Here is a 16,673-nt window from a genome sequence, read left to right on the forward strand (position 1 = left end):
AAGTGTGGGCGTGTTTTCTGACAGCCTCACAGCTAGAATGGTCCCTGCATTCATTTATACTATATGATATATATAATATATGAACATCAACATGTTCACCGTCGTCATGTTGATTCTCGGTCTCATTTTTAATCTACTTCATTCCAGAATCTCTCTACCAGTCTGTCTTTGCATGTTTGGGACTGATTTTTTTCCTTTTTTCAGTTCAGGCTTAATTGCACTTGCTATGGGGGTTTCAAGAAAATAATTAGCATGTAGGTGTTGAGTCGTAACTGGTATATATTGTGTGGTTCCTGTACAATGGCAGCTGTCAGGATTATCATTCATATCAAGAATGTTCTCCCCACCTCTGCCCTCCCGCCCCCTTCCAAGCCTGTAAGAACTGTTTTCTATTTGTGTATGTATACAAACAAAGCCATATGTAATGTTTTGTGTCCTGAAGATATGATTTACCCTTGAAATTCCGCACTAGGTATTTCTTGGTGAATCTTAGTAGGTTACTGTGTTTTCAAAGGAGAATATTGTAGCTCTTTAAACCTTTTACCTTTCCAAGTGGGATTCTTCCCCACGCTTCTGTGAAATTGAGGAATTCTTCTGTCTTTTCTCTGAAGAAGATGACGCAGTCTCTCCTTCTACTGTCAGTTTGGGAGGAGAAGAAACAGTAAAAATCTTCCCTTGTTAAAAACAGTGGAAGAAAGGATTACTGTATCAGAGTTCATGATTCTACAATAAGTTTTGATTACTTATAGTTGAAGTTTGAGCATGGTTTTAGGAATCAAATGGAAGTTTGGCTTTTTAAGAAAAACAGCTGTTCTTCTGTCTCCCAACTTGACCTTTTAATTTTTGTGTATGGTTATGTTCCTTATCCTGATCATTCTTAAGCACAAGACTACGCTGAGGTTTTATCATACTAGGTATCTCTTAATCTAAGATGTTTTTTAAGTAACAGATGTTACACGTGTTTAACCCACATTGCTGATAAATAGGAAATTTGGTAAGCTTTAAACATGGTATTCCTTTAAAATAAAGATGCAGTCAAAATGTGTGTCTTAAGTAGGTGACCTGGTTTTTCTTGGTGATGGAATTTTTTTCCCCCTTTAGATGATCGAGTGAAAGTTTGTGCTTTTGTATATTCACATTTGGTTTAAGGCACTGAATTTTGTAAATGTTATTATCATCAAGTATGTGCATGTTGTCACCATATAGTTATAGCTGAATGATAAATTGGAGAGGGGAAGGGGAGCTTATACAACTAATGGTTGTGAGGAAGTAGAATACTATTGTTTCTTAGGAGTCCTTGATTTCAGAATAGTCTGTTAATAGTATACTTCCTTGTTGGGATGATTGCAGCAAGGAAAAGAACCTTTCAGGGAATAAGTTTATCTGATTAGTAACAAGGAAGGACAAGCTTCTGCTTCAAACTCTAGTGATCAAAAGTAGCAGTAGGTCACTTTAATGTTCAGATGTAATGTGTGTTCTGGTGGGTTGTTTTTTTTTGTTTTTTGGTTTTTTTAGCTGCTTCCTGGGGATAATGCCATCATTGAGGAACACAAGCGAGAGATCGTGGAAGCTAAGCAAATTGTCAGAAAACTTACGATGGTAGTCTTATCATCTGAAAAGACTGAGGAAAAGGAGAAGGAAAAAGAAAAAGAGGAGGAGAAAACTGAGAAGGTGTGTGTCTTGTCAATAGCTTCCTTTCCAATACAATGATTTTAAATTACTTCAAACATAGTAGCTGTTATGGAAACATCTTTATATTTCAAAGACAGGTGTGTACTTCTTGGAAGGCTTGTCTCTGCCCTCTGATGCAGTTACCTTGAATGTGCAAAAATGCATGGTTTGGGCTTTTGGATTTCTCTAGATTTGGTGTGCTTGATTCAGTGGCTAATTAATTTCTTTCCTCCCTTTGTACTGTGTCAACTCCACTAAGTATGTCCCAGCATTCATATACTCTACAATCTTTAATAACTGTGTTTTCTAGGACCTGAGATAGTATATCCTAGTTGATTTCTTAAAAATAAGGGCATTACAAAGAGTTTATTCTTTATTTCTCCCAATTAAGAATTGGGATGTAAAGAATTGCCAGACCTATGAATGCTGTTATAATTATTCTGCATTGTAGAAAAAGGTTTTAACTGAACATATTAAATTGTAACTGCTGTGCTTTCCATTAGACCTGCATCTTATACATGTAAATGTAGACTCTTAAGGTGCTATGATGTCAGATATTGCTTATGATGCCCTAGGTCTAATTTATTTCAGTGTGTCCAAGCTTTACTTTAAAAACAGAATTACTTAATCTCTTAGCAGCCTTTCTGTTGTCATCTTTGAGTGTCTTAAGTAATGCTTAAATGTCTTGCTTAAAGGAAAATAAAATAAAAGCTTGATATTTGCATTTTACAAGTGGTGTACTGGCAAGGGGGGAGCGGTCCATCAGTCTTGGCAGTTTCTGCTGTTAATTTTCTGTATCCTCCTGGATTCATTATATCAATCTGTTTTGTCTACTTACCCCTGTTTGTTCTACCCCACCTTGATTCTGTACATCTCTGACCTTCCTTCCTTCTTTTTTTCATTTTTTTTATCTAGCTTGAAAAATTAATTATGTTTTCTTCCCTCAGGCAGTTGATGTAGGCACTGCTTTCTGGCTCTCAACTGCAGCCGCATCTGCTACTTAAACTCATTCCTTTCACTAGCTTTAAGTTTCTAACCTCCCTGCCACTCATTATTTCAATATTCCTTTTGATTATACCACATTGCTTTGGTCTACCTTATCTGCAGTCAGATGAGGCTGCCTGGTATTATCTGAAGCGTGCATGTTACCACATTCTGATGGAAAACTAAACTCTTGATGGGACATGGGGAGTGTATATATTGCAAGTAGTGTTAGAAGAATTAAGTCTGTTTTTATGGCTAAGCTTTAGAATTAAGAACTAGGGAATTTTAAGCTCTAGCAGAAATGGCAACATTCTTCTGAAGGATTACGATGACAAATAACAAAGTCTGAGCCTGTGTGATGGGAAAATGGAGAGCTGTACTTAACAAGAACAGTTTCTGTGACCGCACACTGTTGCGGTGCGTGCTGTTTCTTGAAACTGTTTCTGTGTTAGCATCTTTGTATGTGATTAGCTGTGCAATTCATAGCAGTTAGCGGAGTAGCTATGTGTGAAAGCCATTCAAGTGCTTTGTATCCTGTATGCCGTTTTAATGTACAATTTTTGATACGGTACCATGGAATAAATGTCTTTCTTATCCATAAGGAAGACGGTGTTAAACAATTATTGATTCTAGCTTTTCTTTGAAATCCACAAAGTGCTTGTTTTGTGTGGTCAAAAATTAGCATTGTCTCATGACTAATATTAATTATTTAGTATTGGCAAGTGCATTATCTACTTCTGCCTTTTTAAGACCCATTTGGCATAACCACATAATAGGGAGATATTTGAGAAGTCACAGAACTCGGCAGTTTGACTAGATTTGTCAGCAGTTAGAGACTGGCTCTTCTCTGCCATGTAAGCTTTCTCTTGCTTACCTAAAGAGACCCAGTCAAGTGGCATGCACGTGTGAGCAGTGACCGCTTTGGACATGAAATAGCATAGTAACACATAAGGCCTAGAAAGACTTTATGAGTAGAAACACGGACTCTAATATAATTAGTAATCACCCAAAAACCCCAGATCACAAAAAAATTGGTATTTGGTATCAAACTTTAACTGCTACCTTCCTATTAGTAACTGGTTTATGATTTTTTGGGGTAATAATATTATTTCTAATTTAAGAAGTCTATTGTATTGACTATGCATTTCAACCTTCCTGCGTATACTGCACAAGCAAAGTTTTTAAACACTTCAGTAAAGGATCAGCATACCCTGTTGTTAAGATAGTATATACTGACACAAAAAGACGACCATTGGCATCAAAGGAACTTGAACTAGTTACATGGTAATACAACATTAAAAACATACATCTGCAAACAGAAATGCACACTAATCTTTCAGAGGCTCATCTTGTTCTGATGTGCAGATACATACTTTTCTCAAAGGAAAGGCTGAAATTTCATTACTACATAAGTTCAACATGAATCTAGAATAGATCTGTGCCTTTTGTTTTCTGAAACTCTTCTGCATGTTGCTGTGTACTAGACTGTTTTCTGTTTTCAAAACAATTAGAAAAATAGTGTTACGAGGAAACTTTAAAAGGGAAAAAAATTATAAAATCTATGCAAACTGTAGAGCCACAGAACCATCTGATTTCTAATTAGTTTTTGTTCTTGGTAGTGTGTCTTGTTTGCATGGTTTAAATAAAACTGGTTTTATGCCTTAAAATGCTTAAATGTTTTGTCTTACTTACAATCTTCCTTCCCTTGGTGTGAACGTAATCTAAGGCTTGTTATATACAGCTAGTTTGCAGTCACTATTCTTTGCTGTTGGTCATATATTAATAGACTTTTATCTTGGGGGTGAGGGTTAATCAATTTGTAACAACAAAATGTATCCATGCCGTGCCCATGCAAAAATGTTTCAAGGCATGATCTTAATCGTAAACTCCTATTTTCTTTTACGTATATATTGCAAAACGGGATGTTTGGAAAACTTCCTTAGACTTGCACTTAAAACTAGGCTCTCCTAGTGCTGATGCAAAACTTAGGATACAGTCAAACTAAGATAGGTAAAGGTTCTGGGTTTATTTTGGTGTTGTGTTTAGTGGAGTTTTTCTTGTTTGTTTTGCAATAGGAATTTGTACTTTTAAATCCAGAGCAACACACAATGGAAAAGATTCTTAAATGCTCGCATTGTTCTTAAAATGTCATGTAAAGTAGTAAGCTGCAATGGATTGTGACTTTTGAAAAGTACATGATCAGATATATGTCAGACAACTTTATAAACTTATATTTTGAACTTTATTTTTAACTTCCTTTGGTCCAGATGTTGGACTCTATGTGGACTGGTTTATTATTGCTTTTGAAGTGTGCTTATTGTCTGAATGCCTAGCTGGATTTTATTTTACGTATTTTTTTCATTACATAGTTGAAATACTAGGTTTTTTCTCTAGCTGTGGATTACAACTGCAAACTGCTTAAGGAGAAATAATAAGACTACTTTATGAATACAATTTTTCATTGCTTGTTATCTTGCAGCCTCCTGATAATCAAAAGCTTGGTTTACTGGAAGCTTTATTAAAAATTGGTGATTGGCAGCATGCACAAAGTATTATGGATCAGATGCCTCCGTTTTATGCTACTTCACACAAGCCTATTGCAGTTGCCCTTTGCCAGCTTGTACACGTGACAATTGAACCTCTATACCGCAGGTAAAGTGAGAAGTAGAATTATGTTGGTACGTAGGGGGAGAACTACTGTTTGTTTATAAGCATGAATTCATCGATAAGCCTAACTGTATTGATACATTTCTAAAATTATCACTTCTGTTTCATGTGAAATGCTGCACATCTTATTTTTCAGAGTTGGTGTACCTAAAGGAGCTAAAGGGTCACCAATTTCTTCTTTGCCAAACAAGAGAGCACCAAAACAAGCAGACAGCTTTGAGGACTTGAGAAAGGAAGCGTTCAGCATGCTTTGTTACCTTGGTCCTCATCTCTCCCATGATCCTATTTTATTTGCAAAAGTGGTGCGCCTTGGAAAAGCATTTATGAAAGAGGTGTGTATGACAGAACAGCTTGTCAAAACTTGAAAAATACCAATTCTCCTGATGTCAAAAATTGCTCAAGTCTTACTAATTGTGTATATATTCAAATACTGAAACATAATACTTTGAGTAATGACAAATTTGGAGAATCTTAATTCTTGATCATTTTTATGATCAATAAACGAACATAACAAACATTTTAATGAGCAACTTACGGCACTTTAGGTTTATAACCAGGAATATTTAGTGGTAACTCATTTCTCATTATGGTCTTCATCTTTTAAAACATTATCTGTGTATGATATTTTTATAGAAAAGGTATGTGTGATATTAAGTGCATGAAAGCTTTTACATTATTAAAGTGACAGTGTAGGCAATGTCTATGTTGTAGATAACCTAATACATGTCCAGTGCTTAAAATAGTACTTTTTATTCCACCTTAGGTTACTTGGGAAGTAAGGGGATGTTGCATCTTTTTAATTAGTGGGTTGCCCCCATGTTCTACCAGTTAAAATGCTGCACTTGAACTTGGGGCTGTGACAAATCTCTGGATGCCCCTAAGGCTGAGTTCAGTGTGGAAATAGAAAGCACCCTATAAAGCATTAAATCATCAACTTCAGAAATAAAATGGCCTCTTGAGATTTGTGGCTCTTTACCATGTATATATTGAAAGATTGGTAGTGTGAACTATCTTAAAAGGCTGCAAGTCACATTTATATTCTGAACTCCCTTGGAATGTACTCAGTAGCTCAGACTGAGGCTAAGGATTTCTTTTGCTGCTTTTCCAGCAATTTGCTATTTGTCTAGCAGCTTTTGTTTTATTTTCAAGTCAAAAATAGGAGTTTAATTTTTTTTTTCTTTAAATACCACCTTAGAGAAACGTTGGAATTAATGGGTTTGGATGTAATTTTTGAATTATTATTATCAAAACCAAACACACACACATACCCCCCAACTTAAAAATCACTGGTTTTGTAACCTAGCTTATTATTTTAAATTAAAACTGAAAGTTGGAGAGGTTGGTTGATTGAAGTGGTAATGGAGGGAAGATTTTCACTTTTATAACCTTTTTTTCTTAAAAGTGTTTTTTTTATTCCAACTACAACAAACATTGGAATGTGCAAAATTTACATGCCACCTGAGGGGAGGAAGCTTTCATGTCCAGCTGCACTTGATGATGCAGAGCTGAGAACACAGATAATTCTTGGGATTGAAGGTCGTTTTGTCTAATTTAACAGATTTTGGCAAGCAAGTTTGCTCTCGATGGGTTCTAAGATGCAATGATAAAGTGGCGGAACCTACGCTAAGTTTGGGTTCCAAGTAGTTGTTGTAGTAAAGTCACAGTAACTTCAAGCTTTTCCATCTTCCCCTACTTCCCTATCTTTGTAGGATATATAATTTCTCAGCATCTTGTCATCCATGTTGATGCAATTTCCCAATAGTTAATACTCTTGTTTTATAGCATGCTTCTGTCTTGTTGGCCTGTGAGATGATTGATACTTGAGTGATATGCTATGTTGCAGTGACAATGTGGTTAGTTTGGAAATTATAATGTCAAGGGAGTAATTAACTTCACTGCTGTCAGCAGACTATTAGGACTACTTTGTAATTAAGTTCAAGTACTGAAGGTCTGTGAGAAAGCCCTTGTTTCTGTGGATATGTACTGTAGAATAGAGATTACTTGGTTATAGGAATATCTTGTGCAGTTTTACAGTAAATATATGAATATGATAGTTTATTGTGTTTCTGAGAAGAATGAGCAACATTTTAGCTATTTGCTCTAGGTTGGAACAATGAAGAAATTCGTCAGTGACAGAGTGGTTAAGGTAACACATAGGGAAAGTTATTTTTAATGCACTATTGCCATCAGCATGTTCTAGTTATGAAACTACATTTAACACACAGTAGAAATACTTATAACTGGAGGTAATTTGACTGTAAGTTAACCTGTACAGTAGTTTAAAAGTTAGATTACTAACACTGCACTGCAGCTTTTATGCTCAAGTGTACCTTCAAAATAATTGTGCACTTAACTGGTGTGATAGCTTAATATGCTTTCATGGTGAGCGGATCAAAAAGAGAGAAAAAGTAATTTTGTAATGAAGACTAAAAGCTTATGAGTGTATTGTTGTGAAAGGTTGGGAAAATAATCTATGGCTGTTGATAATTGGGGTGAAAGTCCTGGGGTTGCTTTTTAGGTAGAAGGTGAATGCTTAGGGCATTTTTTTTTCTTCTCTCCAGTAAGAAAGTACAGTATTTCATGCATAATAGTAAGTTTCCTCAATATTTTAGTTATTACCTCTTTTTGAGCAACAGTGCACAAAGCCCTTATATATGCAAGTAATGCATTTCATTTATGCGTTTGAATTTCTGTTCAAAAATATTCTAATGCTGACAAATCTGGAAAATTAAACATTTACTAGGCATGTGGCCCTTCAGGTTTATGCTTTTGCTGAGGTAGCCTTGTTTTGAAACTGTTACATTAATTACTTTACAATTAACATGATTGTTTTTGTTACAGTTTCAGTCTGATGGAAGCAAACAGGAAGATAAAGAGAAAATGGTGAGTTTACTTTGGAGGAAGAGGTTCTCATGGGAGATGGTAATTGAGAGCAAATGTTTCGTAACCGTAGAACTGTTCTCTCTCTGTACAGTCTTGTGTTCCTCAAACCTTTTAGTCCAGTGCATTCTGCTTCCTATTTTCTCAGAATCAGCTAGAATACCTCCAGCTATATATTCTATAAATACACTTTTCATGGTGGCACCATGTTTCTTAAGGATTATTTACTGGGGAAAAGCATAGAGAAAAAGAGAAATCGGAAATGGGGGAAGTGTTTATAGTACTATGGCAACTCTTTCTTTATTAGCTAATTTCTTTTAAAATTTTATAATTTAGTGAATTATCAAGATTGATCACAGTGAAACCCAAGTATCCAGTTGAGATCTAACTTAGAAAAAAAAGGTTTTTTTAAATAAACAAGCGAGTTTTCAATACAAAGGATAAAAAATATGTGCGCAGTTTTCATTATTACTTACTACCCTTGTTTCTCATTTCGTCATGAGACTTTTCCTGACTTCCTGAATCATGGCAGGGAAAATTAGTCTCTTCTGGTTTGTTGGGGTTTTATGTGTGTTTTGGGGTTTTTTTAGTTGTTTGCTTTGTTTTGTGCATGGGTTTCGTTGTGTGGGTGTGGGTTTTTGTTGTTTTTGTGGTTTTTTTTTTTTTTTGTTGCTATGGTCATTCTGACATCCCTCAGTGGGAAAGAGAAATGTTTAAGAAGAGTGAGGATAGGATGCTGAAAACCTGAAAATGGGTTCTGTGCCTTGGGAGCATGTATAATGCCTTCAGGTTTTATTCTGGAATTTTGAAAATGGAAGTAGTGGCAAGGAATACCTTAATAGATTTTGGCAACTGCTTTTAGTGTAGTTTCTCCTGTTGCACTTTGTGTAAGTACACAGTATATCCATTTCTAAATGATAAATTTGGTTTGAAAATGAGTGCAACTTACTGAAAACTTTAGCTTTGCTCAAATATATAGGCAAAATATCAACAGTATATATGGTCCATAAATTATCTAATAAAAGATTAATTAGATATTTTTAAGTGCTGCTTAGATTTTTGTTGTTGTTTTTGTTTGGGGAGTCTTATTAACCTTGTGGCAAACTTGTATTTTATCAGTCTGCTAAGATGTGCGATTTGTGCGTGGCGTGCATAGCATTGCTTCTGATGTACTTACTTGATAGTTACCTCAAGTCTTTTTGTCTTAATCTCAGGAGATACTGTTCAGCTGTTTGTTGAGTATTACTGATCAAGTCTTACTTCCATCTCTCTCTCTGATGGACTGCAATGCATGCATGTCTGAAGAATTATGGGGAATGTTCAAAACTTTTCCATACCAGTACCGGTGAGTAGAACAACTTGCTTCCATTCTTTGGAACTGATCTCTCAAATTGACAGTCCTAAAAATAGTTTTCCTTTATAATCTTTCAAGGTACCGTCTTTATGGGCAATGGAAGAACGAAACGTACAATAGTCACCCACTTCTAGTGAAAGTTAAAGCTCAAACCATAGACAGAGCCAAATATATCATGAAGTAAGTAATCTCATATTTATCACCTGTGATACACTGTCACCAACTGAAGACAAAAACTTGATGAATACATTCCCTTTCTAATGACTCAGTAATTTCACTGATAATCTTTGTTCATGAAGTATTTAATGTACTGTGATTAGAAACTGTCAAATAAGTAAGGATAAAGACAAATTTCTCACCAACAATGGTATTTCATCTGTGAAAAATGTCCCATTAAATTATTTAAAACCTTTTCCATGGCTGTGCTATTGTTTGATGTATAGCTTTGCTCATGGAAATGTCAGTGTGCAACGTATTTTCTCTAGGTATGGAGACTCTTTTAATCCAGAGTCTCAAAAACCTTGTCACAGTTTCTGTAGGTTTGAAAGTAGGGCAGCAAGTTGAACTGAATGGGATGATTCATTCTCATCTTCTCACAACAATTTCAGATTTACCTCACATCTAATGTCTTTGTCATCTTTGTCAGGGATTTGGGTTCTCCATTTGCTGTTGCCAAAAGCAAAGGCTATGGTTTTATAATATGGATAATTAGAACCTTTCTACATAGTCAAGACAGAATAATTGTTACTGGGTGGAAGACTTTGGATTTGCAGCTGTGAAAGCTAGAAACAATGACTTTGATTCTCTTCCAAGTTGCTGCGTAGCTAGCATAGACCATAAAATTTTACATCCCTTCTCCTGTACAGTGGATTTCAGTTGTGCAGATGAGCCACAATGCTGTCAGTTGTTGAGGTTGCTATGTGTGCAATTTACTTCTGTGTACAGATTTCAGGTTCCGCGTTAAGCTTGTGTGTTCAAGTAGAGAATGCTGTGGAAGTGTAACAAAGAAATTACTACTGTTCTTCAATGAACAGAATGCAACAAATGCAAGATGAATGGTCTGTGGCTAAATTAAATCTGCAGGAGAGTAACAGCATCACGTACTGTTTTTATATGTGGTATAGGTCCCGCTGACAACTTCTGAAAACAGAATGTTCAGAACTGAAATCAGAATGCAGTCCAAAGTAATATAGGGGCACCTGGTTTGTTTGTACTATCTGCACGTTACAGGATTAAAAATTTCAGATTCCCATGGGAGTAATATTCCTATGCTTAGATTTCTTAAAAATGCATCTGCTAGTGAGAATTTAATCTCTGCAGCTAAATGGGTTTTTCTTCAATGGAACTAACCTGTCGTTTTCGTATTCTTTTAGCCTGTCTGTTGCAATAAAATATGTTCTGTTTTACAGGCGTTTAACTAAGGAAAATGTGAAACCCTCTGGAAGACAAATTGGGAAGCTCAGCCACAGCAATCCTACAATTTTATTTGATTATGTATGTAGTTACATGTATCTGAATACTCTTTCATCTTAACTTTGGAAATTAAAGTATAGGAAGGGATCTGCTGTCTTGGTGAGAGGGCAGTTACTTTTGATGTAAAACGTGGTAGTGCACAGGTCTGAGATAATAAATATGACGGTAGCTCTTGATTAACCACAGCTGCACAGAAAGTTACATCCACTTATTTATAGGAGCAGATTATTTAATTTGAGGTAACTCAGGTGGGCCTCAGAGGTACAAGGATGTACTGATCAGGCTATGCATAATGCAGATTCAGGTTAGGTCGCCCTGGGCGGTTGTATATGTAAGTGATGAAGATATGTCAGGGTAGAAAACAAAGCTTCAAAGTCTGAAATACACATAGGAATTTGGGAATTATTTTTAAGATTACCTGCTGTTACAGAATGCTTGAGATGTGTACAAGTATGTTGGTGGACCTCCACCTTATTCACAAGTGTGATTTATTATTGATCTACTAGTTTTTAGATTTTGCCTGAAGAAATTAATACTGAAACACACACACATATAACGTATCAAAGTGAATGTTCTAAAATTTGATTAGTACAGTTCAGTTGTGTTCTTTCATGACATAGGGGTTTTTTTTAGTTTTTATTATTATAAGTAGAAACAAATTCTCTTAGAAAAATGAGTTAAATGTTTTTATGATTTTATTTTCTGATCATTGAAAAAAAACATACAGAATTATTTTGACATGTTAGAGACATGTTTCACTGTCTCTAAGGTACATAATAAATCAATGAGATTACCTATTACTTTGAAAGTGGTTTAAGACCTTCTCCTAAATTGACTTCAAAGCATGTTTTGTGTAGGTTTTGAAGACAGGTGTTAAAATGGTTTTAATTTACTATGTGAAAGGTAAGGAATTGCATTCCTGTTCAGCTGAGTGTCTTCTGTAACTTTCAGATTTTATCACAAATACAAAAATACGATAACTTAATAACTCCAGTTGTCGATTCACTGAAATACCTCACTTCGCTGAACTACGATGTCTTGGCATGTATCCTTTTATGTAACTCAATATGTCTGTTACTGAGATAATTGCACCTGTAGCCAGATTAAATCTGTTGCCTGTGTTTTCTGTTCTTGCTGCTTTTTGCTAGACATTTTAGTGAAGTTTGTAAATACCTTTGCGCTCTAGTAGTTTACAGAACCCTCTATTTGTTGTTTCACACTATGAAAATTATACTTGCATTTTTAAAGGTGTTTTTACTACTTTCACCCTGTTCTTGAAGGCATAGCGATCTTGTAAATAGTGAGAACTATTTTAATGAAGTAAAACTGCTTTGTAAGTTACCATTTCTTTCATGATGTTATATTTTATGTACCGTAACTATGTTAGTGGATTGCCTATATCATGCTTGCTCTACTTGCATATCATGTTCTTATATCACAAATTGTGGAGCTGGAAAAACGGGTCTGTGTAACTTGTTTTTACAAATTGAGGAAAAATACTCTCTTTAACTCCACTAAAGACTGTATCATTGAAGCTCTGGCAAACCCTGAGAAGGAGAGAATGAAGCATGATGACACTACAATCTCAAGCTGGCTGCAGAGTTAGTATTCCTGTTTTATTACTTTAATGTTTAAAATACTTCACCTTCCCTGTGGTCTACCATATATTGTTCATTACGATCAATATTTCACTTGAATCTATCAGCTGATTTTTTTAAGGAAAACATAGAGCAGGCAAGTTTGATCAATAGGAAAATATATTTGTTCTTTGCCTTATAAAAATACATAAATTGCTAACATTTTGCATGTGCTTTGTTAAAGCTTTTTAATTATTAGTATTTCCCGAGGTGCAGTCACAGCCGTTTCTCCTTGCTTTAGGTCTGGCTAGCTTTTGTGGTGCAGTTTTCCGAAAATACCCCATTGAACTTGCTGGTCTACTTCAATATGTAGCCAACCAACTGAAAGCTGGGAAAAGGCAAGTCTTGCACAAGTGATCTTTATAAACTTCTATAATGTATTATTTGTTTGCTGATGTGCAGGCACTCAGTATAGTAGTTACCCTAGTGGTGGTAAAACTCCATTCATAATACCAGGAAGGTTAAGAAATCGAAAGAGCAGAAAGACTAATACCCTCTTCAATACATTATTTTTTTCTCTAATTGTATAGCTGTTGCATATTATTTTTGAAGTACTTGATTTTTCATCTGTGACTTATTTTAACACAGTTGTTTTAACAACTAACCGGACAGGGAAAAAGCCCTGCCAGTCTGTAGCATTGTCGTAGAAATCACCGTACTGTTATTTACAAAATAAGCATCCATGATAAAAAAGGGTATGACTTAGAGTTTTAGTTTTTTCTTTCTCATAATCTCTTCTCTGCAACAATGGCTCTTAACATTTTATATATTATTTTAAATACTTTGTCCTGTTTATTTAGTGGCACTTGAATAGCTTCTTGATACATCAATGTTAATCATAATTTTAAAAAAACAACTTAAAAGGTTTGCAATATGAATCTTCCTTTTTCTTTTGTCCTTCCATTGTCATGGCTCAGTAGCATTGTTTCACTTACTTAATTTTAGTGTGTTATTTTTGTCATATAGGTGAGTACCAACTTTTTTCCATTACGAATCCCTATATGCTTACTGAAAGACAGCTTACCAGTGGAGATAACGCAGCGTGTTATATTAGGGTATTTATGTTCAAGTCTAGTTTTTTCCCTTCCCTGCAATGTAGACACTCAGTCTCATGTGCTCCCCTGTCCCAAATTTGTTTTGTATTCTGATGATGGTACAATCACATTGAACTACCGAGGAAGGGTAAGTAATGTTTCTTGTCTTTCCCCAGAATTAAGTATTAAGACTTTAAAGTGTTTTGGGAGGAAAACCAATATTTTTAATATTCAGTTCAGTATTTGGGATTGTAGAAATAAAATGGATTTAGCACTATGACCAGTTAGTTCCATAGGACTGGAGTATTCAATTGAAGTATATGCTCGCATTGCATAGTTCCTAAACAGAAAACATACTTACAGTTGGAACAGCAAACAAAAATATAAACAATATAAATTATTTAAATATAAAACTTAGGTGTTTTATTTATGGTACAATTTATGTCTGTTGAGGAAAAAGTCTTTGCCTTTACAGAATTCAGAGCAGGAAGTAAAGCCTAGTCTCTGTACAGGTTGACTATTGGAGTGTTTTTTATATTCTGTAATTTAAGTAAAAAATGTTTTCCATGTTTCAGATAACCTTTCCAGACTAATTTTGCCAGTCAATTTCTAAGGCTGTACTACTCTCAAAATTTTTAATAAAATTTTAAATATTCCATGTTCATGAAATAACTATGTGTATATAGTATGAAGCATGTAAAACAACAAAGGGGACCAATAAAATTTATGGAATTTAACTTTTTGGTACTTAATAGCACCACACACTATTATTTTGAAAAACAAAGAAATTGTTCTGAAGGGGTTCTGAAATCCACTTGTTGAATGCCTGCATTGCTTTTGAGTACTAACTTTTTAATTGCAATAAGGAAACACTTGTTTCTTCTTCAAAAAAGAATTTAAATGTTGTTTAACGTGCATCGTACTGTTGCTTTGTGCCGTATATTGAATCTCATGGCTTCCATTTCTTAAACAAATTTTCTTGGTTTTACTCCACTTCTCTGTTTTCTGTGCAGCTTTGATTTGCTCATTTTAAAAGAAGTAGTGCAGAAAATGGCAGGGATAGAAATTACAGAAGAAATGACAATGGAACAATTGGAAGCCATGACTGGTGGAGAACAACTAAAAGCTGAGGTGTGTTTGTGTTAAATTTAATTAATAATAGCTATTGCTTATTAACGGTGGTTTTAAAGACTCTTGATTCCTGAACTATGGCAGCATAACAGAGAAAGTTGTTACTGCTTTCATCAGAGAGCTTCCCTGCACCACTGAGCTTCCAAGCCTTGCAGAAAGACAGCCAAGACAGTCTATGTGTGAGCCTTAATTGTTGTGCTTTCCAGCATCTCATATTAACGATAGAAGCCTTTGTTAGCCAGTGTTACATGACAGACCTGCAACTTGGAGCACCCAGTGAGCTTGTATGTTGTGCAGTCCTGCTGTTTTAGCTCAGCTCTGGGTGTAGCAGCTCCCTGTTTAGTGGAGTAACATCTTAAACTATTTTAACAGCCAAAACTCTTGCAGTCTTGGTGTCAGAGACCTGGTTGAGGCTGACCTAGACTCAGTTCTGTAGGGATTCGAATAGCTATAACCAGAACCAAATTCTGAAATGTCTGTATTGAACAGAGAAGAGACTTTGAGCACATCACAGCAGACCTTGATCTGAAATGCTGGGTCATGATGCCTAAGCCGAAATGTCACTTCATTTCTTCTGTAAAAAGACTAATAGATAGCATGCAAGACTAGTTTCTGATTCTTACATGTGTGCTGCAGTACAGGATTCAGAGAGAGTTTTACCAATGGACAGGAAACTGCAGAAATACTGATGAAGTAACATCAGTCCAGAAGCACACATTGTTTCCAATTTGATGCGCTGTATCCACACTTGGGTAACTTTTTCTGTTCTATGCAGGGTGGCTACTTTGGCCAAATCAGGAATACAAAAAAATCTTCTCAGAGATTGAAGGATGCATTATTGGACCATGATCTTGCCCTTCCACTGTGTCTGCTTATGGCTCAACAGAGAAATGGTGTCATCTTTCAGGAGGGAGGGGAAAAACATCTGAAGCTGGTGGGAAAACTGTATGATCAGGCAAGTAAAAACACATTTATAAGAACCTCTCAATTTCTTTGGTAACTTCTAGCGTATCAGCACAGTATATAAGGATTTGGTGCAATATATAAGAATTTTCAAAATTAGTTGCAGTGACCTTATTAAAATATACAGATGTATTATATATTATATTGACAAGTGACTTCTAAGTGAAAGATAAAAACATCTTCTGTCATAAAAAAGTTTTAAGCCAGCTATTACAATTTTCTGATCCTAATTTGTTAGAGGACCTTCTTTTTCTTTATTTTTTTAAGGCAACAGCCTGAATACTTTTGCTGAGTTAGGCACTAGGAACTAGTTTTGTTTCATTCTGGTAGAACAGAATGGTCTTAGAGTTTTGCAGGCTATTGTAGGTGGGGAATTTGGGGGATTTTTTTGTGTGTGTGGTGGTTGTTTTTTGTTAGGGCTTGGGAGGGTTCTTTTCTTTTAGGTGCAGGTAGAGTTGAGTCAGTGTGGAGTGACAGAAGTATGTGTCAAGGAGAATTTAGCATCTCTTCTCCCATGAGAAAGTTCTTGCTCTACTGTGTGTTGTGAAATTGTTAAAAAAACAAACCCAAACCCACAACTCCACAAGCTTTCAAGCTCTCCTTAACTTCACTTTTGAACAAAATAATGGCGTTTGCTAACTTTTTGTATCTTTTGCATGTAGTGCCATGACACCCTGGTACAATTTGGTGGGTTTTTAGCATCCAATCTAAGCACAGAGGATTACATTAAGCGAGTGCCTTCTATCGACGTTCTCTGTAATGAGTTTCACACACCTCATGATGCTGCATTTTTCCTCTCAAGACCCATGTATGCACACCATATTTCAGTAAGTAGCTGTTCGCCTTCTTTTAGTGCTGCTGTATTACATGTTACCAATA

At 35.5% G+C, this 16,673-nt stretch overlaps 1 protein-coding gene across 5 annotated transcripts in view; it reads left to right on the top strand.

Annotated features, from left to right (window-relative positions):
* The window catches only part of THOC2 (THO complex subunit 2), a 55,520-nt gene that overhangs the window by 18,066 nt on the left and 20,781 nt on the right, over positions 1–16,673 (top strand). For 3 of the 5 annotated variants that reach the window (XR_008735190.1, XM_055727151.1, XM_055727153.1), the window contains exons 10-23: positions 1,516–1,671; positions 5,135–5,307; positions 5,459–5,654; positions 7,427–7,468; positions 8,164–8,205; positions 9,417–9,547; positions 9,635–9,736; positions 10,966–11,050; positions 11,981–12,074; positions 12,550–12,630; positions 12,908–13,004; positions 14,714–14,831; positions 15,607–15,786; positions 16,457–16,621. Coding sequence is in view for 3 of the 5 variants with exons in the window: in XM_055727151.1 (XP_055583126.1) it covers positions 1,516–1,671; positions 5,135–5,307; positions 5,459–5,654; positions 7,427–7,468; positions 8,164–8,205; positions 9,417–9,547; positions 9,635–9,736; positions 10,966–11,050; positions 11,981–12,074; positions 12,550–12,630; positions 12,908–13,004; positions 14,714–14,831; positions 15,607–15,786; positions 16,457–16,621 (1,662 nt within the window). In the remaining 2 variants the exon portion in view is untranslated. The remainder of the gene's footprint in view (positions 1–1,515; positions 1,672–5,134; positions 5,308–5,458; positions 5,655–7,426; positions 7,469–8,163; positions 8,206–9,416; positions 9,548–9,634; positions 9,737–10,965; positions 11,051–11,980; positions 12,075–12,549; positions 12,631–12,907; positions 13,005–14,713; positions 14,832–15,606; positions 15,787–16,456; positions 16,622–16,673) is intronic. The other 2 variants (XR_008735191.1, XM_055727152.1) reach the window with 1 other exon arrangement.

This window comes from Falco cherrug, chromosome 15, assembly GCF_023634085.1.
Source record: "Falco cherrug isolate bFalChe1 chromosome 15, bFalChe1.pri, whole genome shotgun sequence".
NCBI classification, from domain to species: domain Eukaryota; kingdom Metazoa; phylum Chordata; class Aves; order Falconiformes; family Falconidae; genus Falco; species Falco cherrug.